Here is a 26828-nt window from a genome sequence, read left to right as displayed (position 1 = left end):
CTGCAACCTTCCTCACCTCCTCCCCCACCCCTGGGTTCAAGCAATTCTTGTGCCTCAGCCTCCCAAGTAGCTGGGACTACAGCCATGAGTTAAGATTACTTCTTGTCCTTTCCTTGGACTGAAGGCAATTAAGTGCTGAGCCAGTGATTTCTTACCCCTAATATAAACTCCTGTATGCTATTCAAGAAGAAAGTTATTGGAAACTCCATTATTGCTTAGGCAGTAATTAAATGTATATTCTGTTGCATATTCAATATACATATTTTATTATTTACTACTGAAAAGCACTGGCCTAGTGCCCTTAGGCATAACAAAGGTGAATGAAATAGCTCCTGGAGATGACACCTAGCCAGATGACTAAGGTAGAAGCAGAATATGATAAAAACCAGGACAGAGAGATTAAAGGACATACTAAAAGAGGGTTTGCAAGAGTTTGTCCACAGAAAACAATCTACCCAGATTCTTCCCATATCTACCTCTGTTACCAGGCATAGGAAAGACTCTAGATCCTAATTTCGTATGTAGTATTTCACACAGGATTAATCACACCTTAGTGAATTTATTACTTTTTTTTACAAAATTCATTTTTTCAACCCATGTAATTCATAAGCCAGAAACCCGATTTCTGCAAAGTGGTGCCTGTTCCATTTTCTTAAATAAGAGTTTGATTTTCATTCTATAGACAGTCCCCGACTTATGATGGTTTGACTTAGAATTTTTTGACTTTACAATGGTGTGAAAGCCACATGCACTCATTAGAAACTGCACTTTAAGTACCAATACAATCATTCTGTTTTCACTTTCAGTACAGTATTCAATAAATTATATGAGATACTCAATACTTTATTATAAAGTAGGCTTTGTGCTAGATGATTTTGCCCAAATGTAGGCTAAGATGTGTTCTGAGCACATTTAAGGCTGGCTAGACTAAGGTATAATGTTCAGTAGGTTAGGTGTATTAAATAATTTTTGACTTACATTTTCAAGTGATGCTGGGTTTACCAGGATGTAACCCTACTGTAAGTGGAGGAGCATCTGTATTGACATTTTTGCCAAAATGGTGGACACTATTTTCTGCTCACACTCTGCTTTAGTAAAGCAATGTGAACCACTAAGAATAACATGCAGGGTACCTAGTAAGCGCCACTAGAAACTAAGGAAACAAGTATCAATGGGCAAAATCAGTAGTTATTTTCTTATATAATTGGCCTAATTTTGATTCTCTTAAGCAATAAGCAATTTCATGACACAAAAAAGAACTCTCTTTTAGGGAGTCTACAGTCTACTTGGAAAGAAGGTAGACATGCAAATGAATGGCATCTGGATGACAGGCCATATAGTGGTAGAGTCCAGGTTTGGGAGAGATACAAACCTGAGTTTGAATCCAAGCTAGGACACTTACTAGCTGCACAGTCTCTTAGAGCTTCTGTTTCATCAACTGAAAAATGGGACCACTGACACCTCAACTCATAGTGATATGAGGATTAAATAAGCCATTACATATAAAATACTAGTCACCGGCAAAGAATGGAATCTCAATATGTGAGCTGTTAGGAGAAAGGCAACATGCAAGGTAGAAAATGAGCACCAAAGAAGGAGGTCTAAGAAAGCTTTTGACTCAAAAAACCTTTGTTGGTAACATTCTATGAGAATCCAGTTATGGATCTCATGATGTGAAAAACTGATCTGAAGAGCTCCACTTCTGCTAATGATTACCTAAGTAGGATCATGCCTTCCACTGAGGAAATTGAGGGGAACTCCCCCCATAGAAAAAAAAAAAACAGTTCAAAGATGCTGGAGAATTAACAGGGCAGTGAAGAATTATGGTATCCAGATCTAGAAGAAGAAAATCCAGAGAGGGGCACCTAGCATTTGGGACCATCTTTCCCTTGGGGCATCTGCAGATTCTGGAAGAGGGACCTGAAAGTTTGAGGAACTAAGCCTTGACTTACTAGTATTTTGTTACTGATTTTGGGTCTATATTCAAGAGGGATGTCAGTCTGTAGTTTTATTCTCTGGTATGTGTTTGTTTGGTTTTGTTTATAAAATGAATTGGGAATTATTCCTCCCCTTTCTGTTTTCTGGAAAACGTGGTGCAGAATTTGGTATTATTTCTTCTTCAAATGACTGTAAGAATACAGTTAAATTATCAGGGCTGGGAGATTTCTTTTTCAGGAGGTTCTAAACTGTGAATTCAATTTTCTTTAATAGACATCTGACTATTCAGGTTATGTATTTCTTCTTATGTGAGTTTTATTAATTTGTGACTTTAAAGGAAATTGGTCCACTTCACTGAGGTCACCATATTTGTGTATGTATATGTTATTTGCAGCATTCCTTTATTACTTCGTGAATATTTAATTCCCCTTAAGTCACCCTTTTTAATCCACAGATTATTTAGAAGTGTGTTGTTTAATACCCAAGTGTGTGGAGATTTTCCAGTTGTCTTTCTTGTACTGATTTCTACATTAATTCCATTTTGTTTACAGAACATACTTTCTAGTATTTTAAGTCTTTTTTTTAAACAGGCTTACCGAAATATATTTCACATATAATTGTTCCTTTTAAAATGTACAATTCAAGGGTTTTTAACATTCACAGAGTTGTATAACCATCACTACAATTAATATAGGGACACTTTCATCACCTACAAAAAGAGACTCCATACCCATTAGCACTCATTCCTCATTTCACCACAGGCTCTCCACGGATTAGGCAACCATTAACCTATTTGCTGTTTCTATACATTTGTCTATTCTGGACAACTCATATAAATGAATTCATACAGTATGTGGTGTTTTGTGACTGGCATCTTTTACTTCACGTAAGGTTTTCAAGATCTAATCGTGTGTAGTATGTATCAGTACTTCATTTCTCTTTACTGCCATATAATACTTGATTATATGAATAGACCACATTTATCTTGGGCTGATCCCAACTTTTGGCTGTTGTGAATGATGCTGCTATGAAAATGGGTGTACAAGTTTTTGTGTGGACATGTTTTCATATATCTTGAGTATATACCTAAGGAGTGGAATTGCTAGGTCATATGATATGTTTAACCATTTGAGGAAATGTCAGACTTTTCCGTAATGGCCGCACCATTTTACATTCCTATTGTAATGTATGAGGGTTCCGATTTTTCCACCTGCTTGGCAGCACCTGTTATTATCTGACTCTTTGATAACTATCCTAGTGTGAAGTGGTATCTCATTGTGGTTTTGATTTGCACTTCTCTGATGACTAATGATGTCAAGCATCTTTTCATGTGCTTATTGGCCATGCATATATCTTCTCTGAGAAACGTCTATTCAGATCCTTTGTCCATTTTTTAAATTGGGCAGTCTTTCTATTATTGAGTTGTAAGTGTTTATACATTCTAGATACAAGTTCCTTATCAGATATATAATCTGCAAATATCTTCTTCCATGCTGTGGGTTGTCTTTTTACTTTCTTGAGCATATCTTTTGACGCACAAAAGTATTAATTTTTTCTTTTTTTTGAGATGGGGTCTTACTCTGTCACCCAAGTTGGAGTACAGTGACGTGATCTCAACTCACTGCAACTTCTGCCTCCCAGGCGCAAGTGATCCTCCCACCTCAGCCTTCCAAGTAGCTGGGACCACAGGCGCGTGCCACTGTGCCTGGTTACATTTCGTATTTCTGGTAGAGACGGGGTTTCACCATGTTGCCCAGGCTGGTATTGAATTCCTGAGCTCGGGCAATCCACCTGCCTTGGCCTCCCAAAGTACTGGGAATACTGGCGTGAGTCACCACATCCAGCCAAAAATTTAAAATTTTGATGAAGTCCAATTCATCGACTTTTTCTTTTGATGCTTATGCTTTTGGTGTCACATCTAAGAAACTGCCTAACCAAGGTCGTGAAAATTTACTCCTCTATTTTCTTCTAAATTTTTTATAGCATTAGCTCATACATTTTGGGCTGTGATCCACTTGACTTAATTTTTGTAGTATGTGAACTAGGGGTCCAAAGGTAAGGTTGGTACAAAAGTAATTGCAGTTTTGGCCACCGAAAGAAATTGCAAAAACCACAATTACTTTTGCACCAACCTAATATTATTTTGTACGATATCCAGTTGTTCCAGCACTATTTATTAAAAACACTGTATTTTTCCCCATTGGATCGTCTTGGCATCCAGCATCCTTGTTGAAAATCAATTAGCCATATATGTGAGGATATATTTCTGAACTCTCAATTCAATTTTGTTTATTTTTATGTCCATCATGATACGAGTACCACACAGTCTTGTTTACTTTCACTTTGTAGTGAAATATTTTGGAATAGGGAAGTATGAGTCCTACATTTTTTCTGTACTTTTTCAGCATTGTTTTGGTTACTGTGGTCCCTTTGTATTTCCATAGGAATTCAATATTCAGCTTTTCCATTTCTGGAAAAAAAATAAAAACCATCAAAACCAAAAAAAGCTTTTGACTCAAAGTAACTAGTATTTTGTTAGGAATCTGTAGATCAGTTTGGGAATTACTGCCATCTTAACAATGATCCATGAACATGGGATGTCTTCATTTCATTTAGATCTTTAATTTTTTTTTTTTTTCGTGATGGAGTTTTGCTCTTGTCACCCAGGCTGTAGTGCAATGGTGCGATCTCAGCTCACTGAAACCTCCGCCTCCTGGGTTCAAGCAATTCTCCTGCCTCAGCCTCCCATGTAGCTGGGATTATAGGCATGTATCACCACACCTGGCTAATTTTGTATATTTTTAGTAGAGACAGGGTTTCATCATGTTGGCCAGGCTGGTCTCGAACTCCTGATCTCAGGTGATCTGCCCACCTCAGCCTCCCAAAGTGCTGAAATTACAGGTGTGAGCCACTGCAATCCAGCTGAAAATCCAAAACTTTTTGAGTACCAACAAGACACTCAAAACTCATACTCAAAGGAAATACTCACTGGAGCATTTTGGATTTCAGATTTGGGATGCTCACTGGTAAGTATAACAAACAGTTCAAAATCTGAAAAAAATCCAAAATCTGAAACACTTCTGATCTCAAGAATTTCAGATAAGAGATACTCTACTCTGTCTGTATATGAAAAGGAGTAGCATATATATGAACTTTTAATATTTTTTTCTGGGTATTAAAATTACTGGTATTAAAATTTATTTTTCTTCTGCTCATTCATGTTTTCTAAATAAATTATTACTTTTGAAATGGAAAACAAAGTTATTTAAAAATAATCTAACAAGCTCTCCAAGAAATGACTTATTTTTATTTCAACATCTTCTAAACAATATATTCAACATTTATTTTTTTAGAGTTGGTGTCCTGCTCATTATACCCAGAATGGAGTATAATGGCATGATCCTAGCTCACTACAGCCTCAAACTTCTGCCCTCAAGCAATCCTCCTGCCTCAGCTTCTCGAGTAGCTAGGACAACAGGTGTGCATCACCATTCCCAGCTATTTAAAACATTTATCTGTAGAGATGGAGTCTTGTTATGTTGCCTAGGCTGGTTTCAAACTCCAGGCCTCAAGCAATCCCTCCTGCCTTGGACTCCCAAAGTTCTGGCATTACAGATGTGAGCCACCACACCTGGACATATACAACATTTAGATAACTTTTCGAACCAATATTAAGATAGTTGAGTTAGTTATACCTGCAAGTACCATCAAGGTCTATAACCCCTCCCTCCCTTGGTACTGAGCACAAACTACAGTGTGTTGTGTTACACAAAGCAGGGATAAGAAGCGAGGCATCTAGATTTTTTGCCTAAACAAGACATGGAAAGAAAGAAATGTGTACATTAATAACTCCAATCAAGGTATGTCTGGGAGTGCCAAGGAAAAGCATAGATGATTTCAACTGGCAGACTGAGGATGTGTTCTTATACACTAGTCATCCACAATTTGCTTTCCCTCTCTAATAGTAATGGTTTACCATTTAACCAGTAAGATGATAAAACAAGTAATTCATAGCATCTATGCCCATATTCCACATGAATGCTTACTAGCCCTACTTGTCATCAGCTTACATGTCACTTCACCTTTGTTTCTGTGGGTAACAGCACTTCTCTTGATATGCCATGAACATGGATTCAGTGCCAATCTCCTGAGACGGAGAGCTCCGAGACGGAAGAAACTAAGTCTAATTCATCTTAGTATTGCCAGGTTGAGTTGGCTTCACTAGGTATAATATGCACCATGACTTTTTCAAGCTTTGTGCATGTGTTTAACATCTTGGCAAAGGAAACTCAGAAATCATACCTGGTAGGATTCCTTTTGTCTTCTTCAGAGATCAAAAACCAAACAAAATCTGCATAGCTCATTCTTCCCTCTTTCTGTATTGTTTTTCCCCTGAAGAAAACACATGGTTATAAAATTTCCTGAGCAATTACTCAGAACCATTTATCAGGATGATAGGCTAAGAAATAAAGTAATATGTCAGTTAAAATTTTTTTAAATTATAATGCTAAATGCCTCATAAAGGGCAACCCTTCCACAGCCTATCTTATTTTCAAAGGCCTAGAGGGTAAAACCAGAAGGCATTTGCAAATATGAAGAAAAGAAATCTGGTTTTTAATATGAATGCAAATAATCACTGGGATAAAATACTGTTACCTGTATTTAGATATAGGATTAATACTCATGTTAGGCATCAATGGAAGATACCTCAAAATAATAAGAGCCGTCTATGACAAACACACAGCTAGCATTATACTGAATGGACAAAAGCTAGAAGCAATCCCCTTAAGAACAAGAACAAGACAAGGATGACCACTCTCACCACTCTATTCAACATAGTACTGGAAGTCTTAGCCAGAGCAATCAGGCAAGAGAAAGAAATAAAACACATCCAAATAGGAAAAGTCAAATTATCTCTCTTTGCTGACAACATGATTCTATACCTAGAAAAGCCTGAAAACTATGCCAAAAGGCTTTCAGAACTAATAACAATTTCATTAAAGTTTCGGGATACAAAATCAATGTATAAAAATCAGTAACATTTCAACACACCAATAGCATTCAAGCTGAAAGCCAAATCAAGAATGCAATCCCATTTACAATAACCATACACACATAAAATAAAATACCTAGGAATACAGCTAACCAAGGAGGTGAAAAATCTCTACAGGTAGGACTACAACACTCTGCTGAAAGAAATCAGAGATAACACAAACCAATGGAAAAACATTCCATGGTCATGGATAGGAAGACTCAGTATCGTTAAAATAGCCATACTCCCCAAAGCAATCTACAGATTCAATGTTATTCTTATTAAACTAATGTCGTTTTTCACAGACAAGTTTTTTTTTTTAAGAAAACAAAACAAAACAAAACACCATTTTAAAATTCATATGGAACCAAAAACAAAGCCCCAATAGCTAAAGCAATCTTAAGCAAAACAACCAAGCCAGAGGTATCATAGTACCTGACTTCAAACTACACTATAGGGCTACTGTATCCAAAACAGCATGGTACTGGTACAAAAACAGACACACAGACCAATGCAGCAGAATAGAGAGCCCAGAAATAAAGCTGCTCACCTACAACCATCTGATATTTGACAAAGTCGATAAAAACAACGAGAAAAAGACTCCCTATTCAATAAACAGTGCTGGGATAATTGATTAGCTATATGTAGAAGAATGAAACCGGACCCTTACTTTTCAACATATAAAAAATTAACTCACAATGGATTAAAGACTAAAATATCAGACCTCAAACTATAACAATCCTAGAAAAAAACCCTAGGAAATACCCTTCTTGACATTAGCCTAGGCAAATAATTTATGGCTAAGTCCTCAAAAGCACTTGCAACACAACCAAAAATTGATGATTGGGACCTTATTAAACTAAAGAGCTTTTGCACAGCAAAAGAAACTATCAACAGATTTAACAAACTACCTACAGAATGGGAGAAAATATTCTCAAACTATGTATCCAACAGAGGTCTAATATCCAGACCTGTAACGAACTTAAATCAACAAGCAAAAAACAACCCCATCTAAAAATGGGCAAAGGACATGAACGGACACTTCTCAAAAGAAGACATACAGGCAGCCAACAAACATGAAACAATCTCAACATCATTCATCATTAGAGAAATGCAAATCAAAACCACAACAAGATACCATCTCACAACAGTCAAAATGTCAACTACTAAAAAGTCAAAATGTAACACATGCTGGTGAGGCTGTGGAGAAAAGAGAATGCTTATACATTGTTAGTGGGAATGTAAATGGGTCCAGCTGTGGTGGAGAGCAGTTGATTTCTCAGAGAACTTAAAACAGAACTACCATTCGACCCAGCAATCCCATTACTGGGTATATACCCAAAGGAAAATAAATCATTCTACCACAAAGGTACATGTACTTGTACGTTTATCCAGCACTATTCACAATAGCAAAGACATGGAAACAACCTAGATGCCTACCAACAGTAGACTGGATAAAGAAAATGTGGTACATATATACCAGTGAATACTATGCAGCCATAAAAATTATGAAATCATGTCCCTGCAGCAACATGGAGGCAGCTGAAGGCCATCATCCTAAGCAAATTAACACAGGAACAGAAAACCAAATACCCTATGTTCTCACTTGTAAGTGGAAGCTAACATTGAGTACACATGGACATAAAGATGGGAACAATGGACACTGGGGACTGCTGAAGTGGGTAGGGAGTGAGCACAGTGAAGGCTGAGGGACGTTGGGTGTTGTGCTCACTGCCTGTGTGACAGGATCCTCCATACAACAAATATCATCATCACGCAGTGTTCCCATGTGACAGACCTGCACATGTACCCCCTGAATCAGAAAAGTTGAAATTATTTTTTTTAAAAAAGAATTACTGTCTTGTATTAAGCCATAACTATGTTATAGGATATTATTTGGTCCAACAGCACTGCCAAATTATTCAGAAAGCTTTGCTAAAATGAGATCGTTATGGTATTACTTGTAGTTCATTTTTAAACACAGCATTAAACGTTTTCTTACCTTGTTACTGCCCCAGAGAATATCCTTTCAATAATCCTGCTTGATGAAGCTAAATGTAGATTAAAAAAATATTACAAAGCTAGTTAGAAACACGCGCCATAAAGGCAATACTTTTCACAAATTTGCTTTTCACTAGCTACAAGCTAAACCATAACCATCGTCCATGATGAGAATGTGAGTATATTTTTATTTACGCATAATTTTAAAATAATTAAAAAAAATAGGCAAATGAATGTGGCTGACATCTGGGAAGTATTAATATAGTTGAATGCTAAGTTAGGTCTGAACATCCTGACAGCTAAGACAAAAATATATAGGATTTGTATTGATCTTATCCAATGAGACCAATTTTCCTATAAACAAGACAAATTTTATCCTTAAACTAAATTCAAGGGGGAACTGATTGTGTAAGCTCCTAAAACAATGTAAAATAAAACAAAACAAAGTTAAAACAATGGAGAATGCTTTCAAGTAGTTTTTTTAAAAGTGACTCAAACACACTACAAACATACTTTTCTTATATTCCCATTTTATAAAAGCCCAGGGTTTAACATGATATAACGTAAGATTTTTAGAAATTCCATCAGGAAGTTTTATTCACAGAGACAATCATGGCTTAAGTTAGCATGTTGGTGTGAAAGAGAGAGAGACACGACTAGAGACCTGTTCTTTGATTGATTTATTTATTTTTGAGACGGAGTTTTGCTCCTGTTGCCCAGGCTGCAGTGCGATGGTGTGATCCCGGCTCACTGCAACCTCCGCCTCCTGGATTCAAGTGATTCTCCTGCCTCAGCTTCCCGAGTAGCTGGGATTACAGGCATGCGCCACCATACCTGGCTAATTTTTTTGTATTTTTATTAGAGACAGGGTTTCTCCATGTTGGTCAGGCTGATCTCGAACTCACAACCTCAGGTGATCTGCCCACCTCAGCCTCCCAAAGTGCTAGGAATACAGGCGTGAGCCACCATGGCCAGCCTGTTCTTTCTTTTAACAGATGCCCCAGGCAATGGCACACACACTAAAATTTCAGGGACATCGATAAGGACATTAGGGACTTAGCAGCTATCAGCATCGAATTCTTCTGCACATAGTTAGGTACAGTTAGCATAAAGGTAAATTGGTTTGGCCAGAGAAAGTTGGGAATATGTGTATTGGCACAGCTGTGTCTGGCCACACACCAAAGCTTATATAAAGACCTTCTATATTTTGCTGAACATTGGTTTATGGGGTTAATTTGTACTAGATAGAAAAAAAGAGGGCTATATAGGGAAGGCAAGGATATTTAATTGTAAAGCCAAAATCTTTTTTTAAAGGCATTTTTTAGCTTGGGAAGGTTTAGCTTCCTAAAATTGAAGATCATGTTATTCTATGTTGTCTCATTAGGGACAGTCTGGTGAGTGGATAATTATGGAGTATTCAGTGGCCCCTTCTCACTCTGTCACCCAGGCTGGAGTACAGTGGCGTGATCTTGGCTTACTGCAACCTCCACCTCCTGGGTTCAAGCGGTTCTCCTGCCTCAGCCTCCCGAGTAGCTGGGATTACAGGCACGCACCACCACACCCAGCTAATTTTTGTATTTTTAGTAGAGATGGGGTTTCACCATGTTGGTCGGACTGGTCTTGAACTCCTGACCTAGTAATCCACCTGCCTCGGCCTCCCAAAGTGCTGGGATTACAGGCGTGAGCCACCGCGCCTGGCCAACTTTCTTTCTTAAATACGCAAAGCTCTATGAAACCTGACATCATATACAACAAACCTTTGTTTTTTTTTTTTTCTTTGAGACAGGGTCTCCCTGTCGCTCAAGCTGGAGTGTAGCAGCACCATCATGGCTCACTGCATCCTTAACTTCCCCAGGTTCAGGAGATCCTCCCTTCTCAGCCTCCTGAGTAGCTGGGACTACAGGCATGTGCTACCACATCCGACTAATATTTGTATTTATTTTGTCATTTGAAAAACATTTTTTAATTTTTAATTTTTGTATTTTTTGTACAGACAGGGTTTCACCATGTTGCCCAGGCTGGTCTCGAACTCTTGGGTTCAAGTGATCCACTCGCCGTGGCCTCCCAAAGTGCTGGTATTGCAGGCATGAGCCACTGCCCCCTGCCTGATGAGCCTTTTCTTAAGATGCATACCATTAGTAACAGCCATACCAAAAAACAAAAACAAAATTCAACGCATTTATTTAAGATTCATACTCTGCTATATCTAATAAGCTAAAGTACCATTTAAAAATCAACAGTGCCTGAGAAGGCATTTAAGGACAGAACAGGGACAATCTTATCAGAGAACAATGAATCAATGTATCTTGGTGCTTAGTTAATATTAAATCGGGCCGGGCATGGTGGATCATGCCTGTAATCCTAGCACTTTGGCAGGCCAAGGCAGATGGACTGCTTGAGCTCAGGAGTTTGAGACCAGCCTGGGCTACAAGGTGAAACCCCATCTGTATTAGTCTGTTCTCACGCTGCTAATAACGACATACCTGAGACTGGGTAATTTATAAGGGAAAGAGGTTTAATGGACTCACAGTTCCACATGGCTGGGGAGGCCTCACAATCATGGTGGAAGGCAAAGGAGAAGCAAAGGTACATCTTACACAGCAGCACGTGTGTGTGTGGGGCAACTCCCCTTTCTAAAACCATGAGCTCTCATGAGACTTACTCACTATCATGAGAGCAGCACAGGAAAGACCCGCTCCCATGACTCAATTAACTCCTACCTGGTCCCTCCCATTTCACATGGGGATTATGGGAGCTACAATTCAATATGAGATTTGGGTGGGGACACAGCCAAACCATATTGTTCCAACCATGGCTCCTCCCATATCTCAGGTCCCCACATTTCAAAACCAATCATGCCTTTGCAACAGTCCCCCCAAAATCTTAACTCATTTCAGCATTAACTCAAAAGTCCACAGTCCAAAGTCTCATCTGAGACAACCCAACTTCCTTCCACCTATGAGCCTGTAAAATCAAAAGCAAGTTAGTTACTTCCTAGATACAACAGGGATACAGGCATTGGGTAAATACACCTGTTCCAAATGGGAGAAATCAGCCAAAACAAAGGGGCTACAGGCCCGATGCAAGTCCGAAATCCAATACTGCAGTCATTAAACCTTAAAGTTCCAAAATGATCTCCTTTGACTCTGTCTCACATCCAGGGCACACTGATGCAAGAGACAGGTTCCCATGGCCTTGGGCAGGTCCACCCCTGTGGCTTTGTAGGGTACAGCTCCCCTCCTTGCTGCTTTCATGGGCTGGCATTGAGTATCTGTGGCTTTTCCAGGTGCATGGTGCAACCTATTGGTGGATCTACCATTCTGGGGCCTGGAGCATGGTGGCCCTCTTCTCATAGCTCCAGACTAGGCAGTGTCCCAGTAGGGACTCTGTGGGGGCTTCAACCCCACATTTCCCTTCCACACTGCCCTAGCAGAGGTTCTCCATGAGGGCTCCGCCCCTGCAGCAAATTTCTGCCTGGACATCCAGGTGTTTTTATAAATCCTCTGAAATCTAGGTGGAGGTTCCCAAATCTCAGTACTTGACTTCTGTGTACCCACAGAACCAACACCACGTGGAAGCCACCAAGGGTTGGGGTTTGCATTCTCTGAAACAACGGCCTGAGCTGTATGTTGGCCCCTTTAAGCCATGACTGGAGCTGAAACAGCTGGGATGCAGGGCACCATGTTCAGAGGCTGCATAGAGCAGGGGGGGCCCCAGGCCTGGCCCAGAAAACCATTTTTCCCTCCTAGGCCTCCAGGCCTGTGATGGGAGGGGCTGTCATGATAGTCTCTGACATGCCCTGGAGACATTTTCCCCATTGTTTTGGTGATTAGCATTTGACTCCCCATTACTTATGCAAATTTCTGCAGTGGGCTTGAATTTCTCCCCGGAAAATGGGTTTTTATTTTCTACTGCATTATCAGGCTGCAAATTTTCCAAACTTTTATGCACCGTCACTTCTTGAATGCTTTGCTGCTTAGGAATTTCTTCCACCACATACCCCAAATCATCTCTTTCAAGTTCAAAGTTCCACAGATCTCTAGGGCAGGGGCAAAATGCCAAGTCTCTTTGCATAGCAAGAGTGACCTTTACTCCAGTTCCCAACAAGTTCCTCATCTCCACCTGAGACCACTTCAACCTGGATTTTATTGTCCATATCACCATGAGCATTTTGGTTAAAGCCGTTCAAGTCTCTAGGAAGTTCCCAACTTTCCCACATGTTCCTGTCTTTATCTGAGCCCTCCAAACTGTTCCAACCTCTGTCTATTACCTAGTTCCAAAGTCCCTTCCACATTTTCAGGTATCTTTACAGCAGCGCCTCATGCTACTGGTACCAATTTACTATATTAGTCTGTTCTCATGCTGCTAGTAAAGACATACCTGAGACTGGGTAATTTATAATGGAAAGAGTTTAATGGACTCATAGTTCCACATGGCTGAGAAGGCCTCACAATCATGGCAGAAGGCAAAGGAGAAGCAACAGCACATGTTACATGGTGGCAGGCAAGAGAGCATGTGCAGGGGAACTCCCTTTTATAAAACCATTAGCTCTCATGAGACTTACTCACTATCATGAGAACTACATGGGAAAGACCCACCCCCATGATTCAATTACCTGCCACCAGGTCCCTGCCACAACAAGTGGGGATTATGGGAGCTACAGTTCAAGATGAGATTTGGGTAGGAACACAGCCAAACCATATCACCATCTTTACAAAAAAAACCAAAAAAAATTAGCCAGGTGTGGTAGCATATGCCTGTAGTCCCAGCTACTTAGGGGCTGAGGTGGTAGGATGGCTTGAGCCCAGGAGGCTGAGGTTACAGTGAGCCGTATTCATGCTTCTGCACTCCAGCCTAGGTGACAAAGTGAGACGCTGTCTCAAAAAAAACAAGGATATTAAATCAGTAGGCAATAGGTTCTAGATTTACTGCTGGCAAAAATGAAGCAAAAAGGTATTATCATGTGATATGTAATTTTTTGTTTTCTGACAAAAGAAAGCACACAAAATTCATCTGCAGAGACATATCTTTCTGGAACAAAATTTCCAAAAGTAAATTTTTGTGAATCCTTGAAAATAAAACTTGGCAAGTTAGAAACATTATTTTCATGCTTGGCTTTTTATAGAAATATTGTTAAGTGGGAAGGGTTATAAAGGTGTATACGTATTCTCTTTCAAACAGATTTACACAGGTGTGGATCTTATTCAATTCATCATCAGAAAATACACACCAGTATAAAGACTCATCGCTTTATCAAAACTAAGACTGTGATTGGCTACTTACTTCCAAACTCCTTCTCCTACATCTGGCCTTTTATTAATTTAATAAAAAATTATATTATCTTCACTCATCCCCTCTTAAAAATTATTGGCCTGTAGAGAGGACTTGATTAGGTTTAGAATTTAGCAAATGGGAATTTCTCATAATGAGTAGTGATAATTTATATAACTCTTTAAAATGGTTAAGTCTTAGCATCTACAGAATCACTTACCCTGGTCATTGTATCGAGACAGATCGGCCTGGCTGATGTAGAGGTCGTGATCAGTATCTAGTTCCCAGAATTTACAATAAATAACATAGAAATGTTCATAGGAGAAGTAATCTGTAATTTGGTTTATATCTTCCTCTTCTTCCAAAAGTGCTAGGGTCTGAAATTATATGAAAATAAGAATTTAAACATTATGAAAAAGCAGCTTTGGCCACTGTGCAGAGTCTAGCGAATTTCTGTTTTAAACTGAATTTAAAATTTTTTTCTGGTACCAAATCAGAAACCCTTTAATAGGCAACCTCATCCTATCTTTAATCAACCAATCAATCTATAAGCATTTACTGAGCTCTGTAATATGCTCAGTGAAGGGTTGGATGCTGTGGAGGATGTAAAAGCAGGGGAAGGGAAGAACCATTACCCTGGGGACTATAGTTGGTCAGAGGTCAGAGACTGGCATGAAAAGAGCAATTAGATCATAGTCTTAATTACTTGGCCAGAAACAAATACTGTTTTTAATTTTTCAAAGTTATGTGAGCAATATTAAGAGGGGTAGGCATCAACATATAGGGTTTCGTTTTGTAACAAAATTAAGTTTATATCACAAAGGTTACTCATATATACAATAGTGATGATACATGGTGGCCTGGCATAGGCATGGCAGGTAGAGATGCAGGGCCCTGAGCTGGAAGTAAACCTGGGTCTTCCCTGACTCACTGTACTCCCCTACGGCAAAATCCAGAATCAATGATACCGAACCCACCACAATTCTGTTGTCAGCCAAATTATTACATAAGTGGGCAGATAAATAAGGACATTTTCAGAAGTGAAAGATTCAGAAAGAAAAATAAAAGCACAAAAGAATGTAAGAAATATAAAAAAACGAAATGGCAGAAATAAAATCAGATATATGAATAGTCACAATAAAGATAAGTGATACGTCTCCCTATTAAAATATTTTTTTGATTGAGTATCAAAACCATGCCCCCAAAATAGATCTACCTATATGCATCTATAAGGGATACATCCAAAAAAATATAAGGAAGGTTAAAAAAAAGATGGCCAAACATACACGGTTTAACAAAAACATTTAACAAAAATAAACATGTATCAATATTAATATGGAATGCAAGGTGAAAAACATAAGCGGGCTGGGTGCGGTTGCTCATGTCTGTAATCCCAGCACTTTGGGAGGCTGAGGGAGGTGGATCATGAGGTCAAGAGTTCAAGACCAGCCTGGCCAAGATGGTGAAACCCCATCTCTACTATAAATACAAATATTAGCTGGGTGTGGTGGCAGGAGCCTGTAATCCCAGCTACTTGGGAGGCTGAGGCAGAGAATTGCTTGAAACCGGGAGGCAGAGGTTGCAGTGAGCCGAGATCGAGCCACTGCACTCCAACCTGGGCGATAGAGCAAAACTCCGTCTCAAAAAAAAAAAAAAAAAAGAAAAAAGAAACACATGAGGGACAAAGAGGACTATTTCATAACACAAATGTTAGTATTCTGACAAAAAATTATTTTTTAAAATATAAACACTGGAAAACCAAAGTGCTCTGGCAAACTAAAAACAACATAATTATTAAGTTATGGTAAATCTGCTGGATAGAAAATTATGCAGCTAGTAAAAATTATAAAGTTTATACTGAAAACCATGATATAGTAAGTACAAAATATAGGATATAAGATCGTACGCACTAAGAACTACGTAAAATCCTAAAAATGCATATATACATATGAATAAGACTAGATGAATACAGACAAAAATGATACTAGTTGTATAAGGGTGATAAAATATGGTTTTTCTTCTGTCTTCCAAACTTGCTCATAATATTTTGTTTTATAAAATGTCCTTTGATATGTAAGAAGCAGAACACTTACAATAAAGCACATATTTAGAAGCAAAGCGCTATCACTTTTACCCACTGGATTGGCATAAAATGAAGACGACAGCAACTTTTGTTGGTGAGTATGTAAGTGAAAGCAGTGCAGGCTTTTTGGAGGGTAACTTGGCAGAATCCACCAAATTAAAAATGCACATACTATTTGATCCAGGATTTTCCCTCCAGCGGTCTATTCTACAGACATTCTTACTCATAACCCATACAAGAGGAGGGAACAAGGATGTTCATTGCATCATTGTAATAGAGGAAATCTGAAAACGATTTGGACATCAATAGAGGAATATGTAATTAATTACAGTTTAGCCATGCAATTGATTATGCAGTAGTTGAAAGAATGAGATAGACTTACATGAATGGAAATGAAAAAAACCCTGAGACACTGTTAAGTGAAAAAACCAAGTTAACCGAATAGTATGAACCCATATATTTTTTGAAAACCCTCAAAGTAGCAGCCATACAAAACAAAACTATATACTACATGTATATATTTATAAGAGAATAAAACCACAGATGATATGGGTCCCCCTCTGGGGAAAGGGGGTAAAATGGTAGAGTGAAGAATAGTGACTTCTGTTTATTACTCTAGATGTGCTCATATTATTTGAATGTTTTATGAATATTGTTTAAGTACGAAGAGGAGGACTAAGGAAAGGGGCAGGGAAGGAAAGGGAGGAGAAAATAAATCATGCTCTAGGAAGCAGAACACTTGAGTTCTTTTTCCAGTTCAGCAACTTACTTTTGTGTGATCTTATACAAATCATTTAAGTATATTTGGGCCTCAAATTTTATCACTGGTAAAAAAAAAAAAAAAAAGGATTAATTTTAAAAGCTAAAAAAGAAAAATATGGATTAGGCCAGGCATGGTGGCTCACGCCTGTAAATCCCAGGACTTTGGGAGACTGAGGCAGGTGGATCACGAGGTCAGGAGTTCGAGACCAGCCTGGCCAACACAGTGAAATCCCATTTCTACTAAAAATACAAAAATAAGCTGGGCATGGTGGCACACGCCTGTAGTCCCAGCTACTCAGGAGGCTAAGGCAGAAGAATCGCTTGAATCCAGAAGGCGGACGCTGTGGTGAACCCAGATCGCACCATTGCACTCCAGCCTGGGCAACAGAGCAAGACTCTGTCTCAAAAAAAAAAAAAAAAAAATTATGGATTATAAAAATGATTCAGAAACTACAACCTATAATGTGCTTCAGGAAAGTGGGGGATTATTATCATTACTCTTGAGGTATTATGGAATTACTGCCATTTTAACCCATCCCATATTACCTACTGAGAGCCCAGGCAGGCATCAGGTGTTCAATAAATATCAACACTGACTGTGATGATGACTGTTCATTTTAGAATAAAAAAAGTTTGTATATCCATCATGGACTGCTAATTTTGCCAAGTCTTCATTACTCTGTCTCAGATGAAGATAGGAAAAAATAAAGAGTAAATAAGGTTGTATTATTAGCCTAAATTCCATTTAGTATGATTCTTAAAAATAAAACATTTCATTTTCTTCCAAGTGTGAACAATTTCACTTTATGTTTACAGAAGCTTAAACAATCAGGCATGAAGATTACTTCGGTAAAAGGCTCCCACTAGTGGTCAACACTTTCTCTCTCATTTGGTAATATGAAATAAAATAATTGAATGAAATGTATTCTTTCTTAAAAGGAATTTTTAGTACTTTTCTCTAGCAGGTGCTGGATACAGAGTCATTGCTGAAAGGATCAAGTTTAAAATCTTCCAAGGCCTTTCCAAGACCGTTCCCAACCTAGCCCCAGCCCACCTCTCCAGGCTTATCTATTGTGAAGCCACCTCTGTATGTTTTATCCATGTCTATGGAATTTATCAAGTCAGGTTTAGTGTCTGTACACTTCACTCTTTTGCTCCAGAGTGCATGCCTTCAGGCAGAGATCCCTTATTATTCTCTTCATTTTTACCCCCTCACCCAAAACATTCCAGCGTCCCATGACAGGTATTTGATAAATGCTTAATGACTGAAAGCAGTGACAGTGCTTTGAACAGAGTAAGCACTCAAATATTTGTTAAAGTAAGAAAATTATCTAAATTGCTCATTACACATGAATTCTAATGAAAGGCATACTTGCAAAAAGTTGCTTTTTCTTATCTCTGTCGAAGTAATTTTTCCACTCCAAGATCTGTTGACTGTGTAGAATATTCTCTGAATAACCTGGTTCCAAAAGGAAAATAAAACCAAATAAAAACATTAAAGATCTCCACTACTTTCTCAAAGGCCATCTTATGAACATACTTGGGACCAATTTAACTTTTAGCTTTTTGATTAAGTGTAATTCCTAGTAAAAAATCAGCACTGTAATTTTAAATCTACATCTATATATTTTGGATTTGCCTCTGTACTTCCAAGAAGAACAAAAAAACATTCTCTGCTCACAAGTCTTCACTTCCCAACTGCTGTCACATCACTTCTTTTGTTTACCTCTAATTTATACAGTGATGCCTGATTCAAGTAATGCTTATGGGGCTCAGAGTTTTGGGAAGGCGTATGAGGCGGGAAGTATCTGCTGGGTTGGCCTAATGATTGATTAACTGGTCAGAAGGATGGCTATCAAGGTGGTATGATTCAAGAGGGCCTTATTCTGGTTATTATAGCCTTATTCACTTGAGTCTTGAAGACTCTTCGTCTTCTAGACTCTACGGAAATTCAAATACATCTGGGATAATTTATATCCTAACTTTTATTTGGGCATGAACATCTTTGTTATTAGCTGGTGTTTTAATGGGTTTAGCAGAATTGCAACTCTGGAGAAAACCTTGGATAGAATGGGAGAAGAGGAGATAAGAAGCAAATGTGTCTAGATTGAGGATGTGTGCTGTGGTGTAGGAGAAGATCAGAGAAGGAAGATGGAAGCTGCAATCCTGGAGGTAGGAGGTCACAGTGCATTCTTAACAATTTTACCTGCAGTCATTCCTACCCACTTCATTTCCCTTTCACTGATTATTTTTCTTCTCCCAAAGGAAGCAGTGCTAAAAAGAGCAATTTAAACAGCTTTATTTTTTTTGGGGGGGGGGGGTGCATTCTGCTTTTATTTTGATAGTCACAGAAATCCTGTATCTTTGGTGGTTTTATCATGGAAGAGATTAGATCTCTTTTTCAAGATATTTTGGTGCGAGAACAAATAAGGCAAGATATTTGGACATCTTTCTCAATAGTAGGCCAATGAGGGACTAAACCACCTTTCTTTTCTGCATTCTTCAGCAGAGAGAGTGATTCTTCAACTGTTCTAAACAGGGAAAAACTAGCATCAGGATGAAGGTCTAGATTTCAGCTGTCCGGTGCTCACCACCCCACCCCTGCTATCAGTGCTAACCCCTCTGACCCTACAGAATTGAGCTCAAGTGCCACACTCCATGGGAGGCCCCAGGACAGGGACTGACTAGAGCTCTGCCTTCTGTGCTCCCACTGCCACCTGAGCCTCCTTTAGCTGTCCCCGTGGTTACATTCCAAACACTGGTGCACCTGACCATCATCACCTCCAAACACTAAGAGACCAGGTCTTTCTTGACATGTATTCCAGTAACTTATATGGTGCTTTTTTTTTTTTTTTTTTGAGACAGAGTCTCACCCTGTCACCCAGGCTGGAGTGCAGTGGCACAATCTCGGCTCACTGCAAGCTCCACCTCCCGGGTTCATGCCATTCTCCTGCCTCAGCCTCCCGAGTAGCTGGGACTACAGGCGCCCGCCACCATGCCTGGCTAATTTTTTGTTTTTTAGTAGAGACGGGGTTTCACCGTGTTAGCCAGGATGGTCTCAATCTCCTGACCTCGTGATCCACCTGCCTCGGCTTCCCAAAGTGCTGGGATTACAGGCATGAGCCACTGCGCCCAGCCACAGTGCTTTCTATATATCAGGTGGTCTATAACTGCTTGATAAAATAATGAGGTTTGAAAGTTGCATAACAAAGATTTTTGTATTATCTTTGTGTTAGAGAAATACAGGTTGGCTTCATAACTATTTGAAGAACTCTACTCAGAGTTTTGCATAGCAGATGAATGTCAACCCAAGAAAGGTCTCTAATTAGTATTTCACATATATCAGTATTTTTGTCTATTATTTATAGATAGAATCATATATAATGTGCAAAAACCACAAAACAGGTAAGTGTAACTATATTCAAAATGATTGTGAAAGATGCAACCAATGTAGTAATGTTTAATCTTGAGAAAAAATAAGACTAGAGTGTAGATGTGATCAAGATCTGAGTGGCTATTGGGCGGAAGAAGAAGCTGATTTGTTCTGTGTTGCACCAAAGGGAAGAATTACAACTGCTAGACAGAAATGCATTTATACTGAAATGCTTCAATATAAGGAAGACTTTCCTAAAATTAGCCCTATAAAGCAATGAGTTTGTATGAAGTGGCTGGGTTTCTTTTCACCACAAGTATTTAGGAAGAAGATGACAGGATTCCTGAATTAGGTGGGAGCTAGGACTAGGCAGTGCCTAATTTCTCTACTGTCCCCAACCACTCAGACTCTGAGGTCACTGAGGACAGAGAACATGTCTTACTCAATATTGTATTCTTAGCACTAGCTTGGCGGAAGTTCATGTAAAAACGATGGAGGATTTTTAGCACAGAAAATTTATGTATGAAAATAAACATTAAGAATTTCATCCATCATAATTCCATGTCCCCTCTCTCGAGTTAAAGTCAATTTCAATATATATTATTAAACCACATTTTTCTGTTGAAGCTTTTTGTCCTTATTTCTTGATTCTGAATGTAAATTTATCTTAAAGTATGAGTTTTCTATCTAAAATTTATATTTATATATTCAAATACTTTATATTATTTATGAAATTACTGTGTTAAAAATTATAAAACTTTATAATCTGTGTCCATTCGTGCTTATTTTATTTTTCTCTTCTTTTTGAATTTTTAAAATCTGCAAACAGTTTGACTGTTAGGCATTTCCTATTTTTGGCCTGTGCTAACCTACTTATCTAATACTATAAAACAATGTATTTGTATTCCATTTTTCCATAGCCTAAATCTCCTTATTCAGTGGCCACACTTCATCAGCACATTTGCTGGTTTCCACATCACTGATTCAGCACTTTAGATGGCTGAGGCAGGAGCACCATCTAGTGGTGAAGCATGTAGCTGCTGACTCTACATTAATTATTATTGTTTTTCTAACTGCTCTCTTCTAGGTAAATAAAATTCATCACCATTTAAAATATCAAATAAAATTTTAAAATAAATCATAATTAGAATAACTATTTTCTGCTAGTGAAATAAATGAAATTTGACCATTTTTCACCAAGGGATCTTTGGTCAACTTGATATATAAGTTAGATCGTAAGTCAGTTTCCTTTCTTCTTGGTATCTATTGAATTAGAAACCTCTAATTCACAAGTACAGGTCACCAGGAATGGAAATGTTTGATGGCTCTGTCATATAGTTTTTGACAAATGAATTAAATACAGACACAGAAGTTACAAATAATTTTTACTATGTACGTGTACAGAAGAACAAACTCCAATGCTGGAAGCCTGGTTCGCACTTGGCAGGAGTGGTGAACAGATTTCTAATTCACTCTCTGGTTAACATGGCTCAGAATAGTATTTCCTCATGGTCTTCTGTAGAGTTAGGACTTTAAAAAATATATCTAATAAAAATATTTTTTTTCTCTCTTAAGAGGAAAAGTTTTCAAGGGGGAAGAGTTGGTAAGCTCTTAGTGTGAGCAGTCTCCACTATAGCTTAGTCATCTTAGGAAAATCAGTACCTTGTCCTCCACAAGGAAAATCCTGGCATTTCAGCCTACAGTGGTGGATTCTGGCCAATCAAGATACTGAATATATCACTAAGACACACCATTGGAGCAAGCCACAGAAATATCTCTACTGCCAGCACCAGTGTCATAAAGAAGTATTTTAAATCTCATTGCTTATTTTAAAAACTCAAGTTAGCACTTCTTTCCTCAAAAGTTGGCATATGTCGGTTTGGATAAGCAAAACCTTTTATTCACTGGCAATTTTTGCACAGCATGCAAAACTGCACTCAAGGGCTGTGATTTGCTGGTATTTCTAATCTTCATTTTCATTCAATATCAAAGGCTTATTTCTCAACTGCTCAACTTTTTTGGAAATGAACAAGAATACAGACTGACTTTAGGTTCAATCTCTTTTTTTCTGGGTAATGATGTCCTTCTTTGCTGTACACATAGCTGGTGGTCTATCTTTCCAGTCTAAAAACAGCTGACAAAATAATTAACTAAACAAATTGCCTTTTCCTGTAACATAGACTTTCAATGATACATAGAAAATAAAAGTTTTCTAACTTTCCTTCATCATATATGTACCTCACATAAGCTAATACTTGAATCATACTCTGTGTCAGTGGTTTCTTCCAAATGCAAACTGAAATAACTGAGTAACACTAGCATGCAAACATATTAATTGTTCTCCTCTACTGTATGCCACGAAGATTATATAACATTCAATAGAGTCACATGGTAACTGATTTTGCTTTTTCTGAGATATCTGTCATTAATTCTGAGGCTGATCTTTATATGTTTCTTAGAAATAGTGTGATCTTAACTGTTTTTGCTGTGAGCAGGGTAGAGAACGATGCCTTTTTAATTTGGTCACTTTTATGTCTAACAAAATTAATTTCATACTAGAAGGCCTTATTTTACATTTGTTCTAGAAAAACTCACTGTACTCTGAAATAATGCAACAGTTTCAATGACTTCATGCCATTATTTGACCAAGTTTCATAACAGAAAAGGCACTGAGAAGATAACCAGTCTAATACAACTCTATTTCCAGATAATCGTTTTTATACTTTTTATTTGCCCTTTTTGTGAGTTTATCACAATGGCAGTTATTCACTTATCTCAGTACATAGTCACGTGAAGTGTTCCCAATTAGGTCTTGTTTACTATTTATGTTATGGTGCTGTTTTGAGTTGCCATATTATCATCATTTTATCACAAGTATTTTACACGTAAATGGCTAGTTCTGAGTAATGGATTCACTTTTGTGCATTGGAGATAAAGCAGCATAATGTTAATAACCAAGTGAAATTTAACAAATGTAAAGTTACATACAAACGCCATGAAAATATTACAGCAGAGATAATTAACTATACTCTATTAATTCACCAGTGTAGTTCATTTTGTTCAACTATTAATAACATGACAGTATTTCTCAGAAAATGTGAATTATATGTGAACAAAATGGTTTCGTGGCTTTTCACTCTAAAATCATAAAACTTCCTGGGGATGGCTGGGCGTGGTGGCTCATGCCTGCAATCCCAGCACTTTGGGAGGCCGTGGCAGGCGGATCACGAGGTCAGGAGATTGAGACCATCCTGGCTAACATGGTGAAACCCCGTCTCTACTAAAAATACAAAAAATTAGCCAGGCGTGGTGGCGGGTGCCTGTAGTCCCAGCTACTTGGGAGGCTGAGGCAGGAGAACGGCGTGAACCCAGGAGGCGGAGCTTGCAGTGAGCCAAGACCGTGCCACTGCACGGCAGCCTGGGCGACAGAGTGAGACTCCGTCTCAAAAAAAACCCAAACAAACAAACAAACAAAAACCAAAAAACTTCCTGGGGACAACTTGCTAGATGACCAAATACCATCGAATGTCCAAGTACTTCAAAAAATATCAAACTATGTGTTCATTAAGATCATGAAAGAAAAAAAAGAAATATCAAACTAGAACCATAAAGAAGACTTATTTCCATTTTACTCTTTTGTTCTTTAATATCTCTAAGAATGCATGCCAACAGTTTGGACTAGTTTAATTCCAACTAGTTTGGACTAGTTTATTTCTAAGATCTTTTCTAACTCTTAAGAGTCTAAATTATGCTGTTAATATGCCCTGAGTTTTCAGAATAGTCAATATTCAGAACCCAATAATTCTCTTTGGGATTGTAGCCAGAGCTAGTGTAGAATCCTTTTTTTTGAGACAGATCCTCACTCTGCCTCCCAGGCTGGAGTGCAGGGGCAAGAATCTCAGCTCACTGCAACCTCCACCTCCTGGGTTCAAGCGATTCCCGTGCCTCAGCCTCCTGAGTAGCTGGGACTACAGGTGCACACCACCACACCTGGCTAATTTTTATATTTTTAGTAGAGACGGGGTTTCACCATGTTGGCCAAGCTGGTCTTGAATGTCTTGCCTCAAGTAATCTGTCTGCCTTGGGCTCCCAAAGTGCTGGGATTACAGGTATGAGCCACTGTGCCCGGCCTAGAATTCTTAAACATGGATAATTTCATGTATTCACTCAGTACATATTGACTGTGTGTCTACTATATGCCAGGGAATATTCTAGGTACCGAGGATATAGACAAAGTTCCGGCTTGTATGGAGCTTATATTATAGAGACGGAGATGGACAAACAAAAAATTAAATATCAGATGATAGGAGATGGACAAACAAAAAATTAAATATCAGATGATAGGAGCTAAGAAGAAAAATAAAGCAGGACAAAGGAATAGAGTGTAGGGGGAGGGGCAGAGGAAGAAGGGTTACAAAAACAGAGAGTGATCAGGGAGGGCCTCACTAAATAAGGGAACCGAGCAGATATCTGGATGAAGTGAGGGAGTGACAATGTGGAAATCTGTAGGAAGAACATTCCAAGCAAAGGAAAGAGGAAGAACAAAGCATGTGAGGCAGAAGTGGGTTTGGTTTGCTCATGGTGGCTGAAGCAGAGTAAGCAAACGAGTGGGAGGTAGGAGATAAGATGAGAGAATAGGGCTTGCCAGGGTATAGGAGGATTATGGAGAATCTTGGCAAGGACTTGGCTTTTATTCTACGTGAGCTGGGACACTACTGCAGGGTTTGAGCAGAGGAGTGACATGATCTGGCTGATGTTTTAAAAGGACAATTGTTTGCTCTGTGGAGGCTAGACTATGGGGCAATTAGGGTGGTAACAGGGAGACCAATTAAAAATAAACCAAGTTTGAAATGAGGGCGACAGGCCAGGTTGATTGTGGTAGAGGTAATTTAGTAGAGTGTCATGGTTAACAGGAAAAAATAACTTCTGAGATTGTCTTAAATAACAGTGACACCTTCTGGCTCAAATAAAATCTTACAAAGTTTTATACTGACATAAGAGAGCCAATGCAAAAGGACTGAATGAAAAATAAAGTTCCTACAGGAGAAAAAGAAAACAGTAGTATTTCGTAACTCGGCAGGACCTAACATATCTTTGGCTAACAAACCGTACCCTAAGTATAGGAGGGTGGTCCTCAGAGGAGACTGCCCTGTTTAGCTGAGGAATCTGAGCTACATGCCAGGGCCATCTCACTTGAGAATGTGTCTGGTAAATGGCCCTGGGGCTGGTCTGTGGAATGTCCCCAAAGATAATGTGGGAGCTAGAGCAGAGTGCATGAAATGGCTACTCCATGCCCTGTGGGCCTGTGTGTGCTCACTCATAATTCCTGACCTAACTGGGACTGACCAAATGAGGCTGTGCCTGAGAAATACAGAGTGCGAGCTCCTTACAAAATGAGATTGTGATCATGTTGTTTTAAATTCTTACATCGTTTTCTGATTACACACAAGCTATTTTCTCATTATCATGTCCAGTTCTAACTCTGAGGTACTAGAGACCAATCTGTTTTTCTGGGACAGGGACAGGCTGTTGAAAATTCTTTTCAGTCTTATTTGGAAATGCTAAAGATCAACTGGATATCAATATTCATAACACAGAAAAAGATATGCCTCATAAGACCAGACAGAAGGAATATATTACTTTAATTTTGTAAGTATTGGGCACAAACAAGAAGGAAAATAGATAAAAATGAAGAAATTATGAATTCAATTTTATTTTAGCTTCCTTCCACTTAAAATAATCATTATAACCCATGTTACCTTTTGCACAGATACTTGAAATTCTGGATAGCAGATGGTAATAAAAAGGTGACTTATGGAGTTAGATTAAGAAAAAAAATGACTCAGCCTACCGTGGTGATGTAGCGGGAGTGGAATTCTGGAGCATCTTTCAGGAACGTGAGACCAGGGTGGGTATCCACCACATCCTGAAAAAGATCAAAACCAAAACTAAATTAACATAATACAAAAATTATGCCTATAGAAGTTTTTCCTTCCTGTATGCTGCCAGTTGAGCAAACTTGCTATTTTACAATCATGAATAATGCACTTAAAATTTAATTCTTTATTAAATTCATTTCATTATAAGCATACTTATGTGTGCTTTTCTGTATACATAGTATACTTAAAAAAAAGTTGAAGTTTGATTTTAGCTATGTTAGGTAATTTGTGAATCAAATATCTCCGAGGTATGTACTGTAATTCTAACACATCAACAGCACATCAAGGCAATTCATCCCACAGATTATTGTCGAGGTATTATGTAAAGCATATTTGCACAGAAAGGATGTGGTGGACAGTAGATGCAAGCCAATGAAAATGATCCTCTTTCATAATCTAAAAACATGGGAAATTCTTTTTGGAAAAAAA

The 26828-nt window shown here is 38.5% G+C and overlaps 1 protein-coding gene across 5 annotated transcripts in view; it reads right to left on the bottom strand.

The window, feature by feature from the left end:
• Positions 1 to 26828, bottom strand: part of PPP2R3A (protein phosphatase 2 regulatory subunit B''alpha) — a 181546-nt gene that overhangs the window by 50821 nt on the left and 103897 nt on the right. For 3 of the 5 annotated variants that reach the window (XM_054480612.2, XM_054480613.2, XM_054480618.2), the window contains 5 exons: positions 26312 to 26386; positions 18460 to 18546; positions 14463 to 14619; positions 8973 to 9021; positions 6241 to 6330 (listed from right to left, as the gene is read on the bottom strand). In XM_054480612.2, coding sequence (XP_054336587.1) covers positions 6241 to 6330; positions 8973 to 9021; positions 14463 to 14619; positions 18460 to 18546; positions 26312 to 26386 — 458 coding nt within the window. Of the gene's footprint in view, positions 1 to 4207; positions 4409 to 6240; positions 6331 to 8972; positions 9022 to 14462; positions 14620 to 18459; positions 18547 to 26311; positions 26387 to 26828 lie in introns of those variants that run through there. The other 2 variants (XM_054480616.2, XM_063662184.1) reach the window with 1 other exon arrangement.

The sequence above is a fragment of the Pongo pygmaeus genome, chromosome 2, assembly GCF_028885625.2.
Source record: "Pongo pygmaeus isolate AG05252 chromosome 2, NHGRI_mPonPyg2-v2.0_pri, whole genome shotgun sequence".
NCBI lineage: Eukaryota > Metazoa > Chordata > Mammalia > Primates > Hominidae > Pongo > Pongo pygmaeus.
The sequence above is the reverse complement of the archived record's forward strand: the minus strand, read 5'-3'. Positions and strand labels throughout refer to the sequence as shown.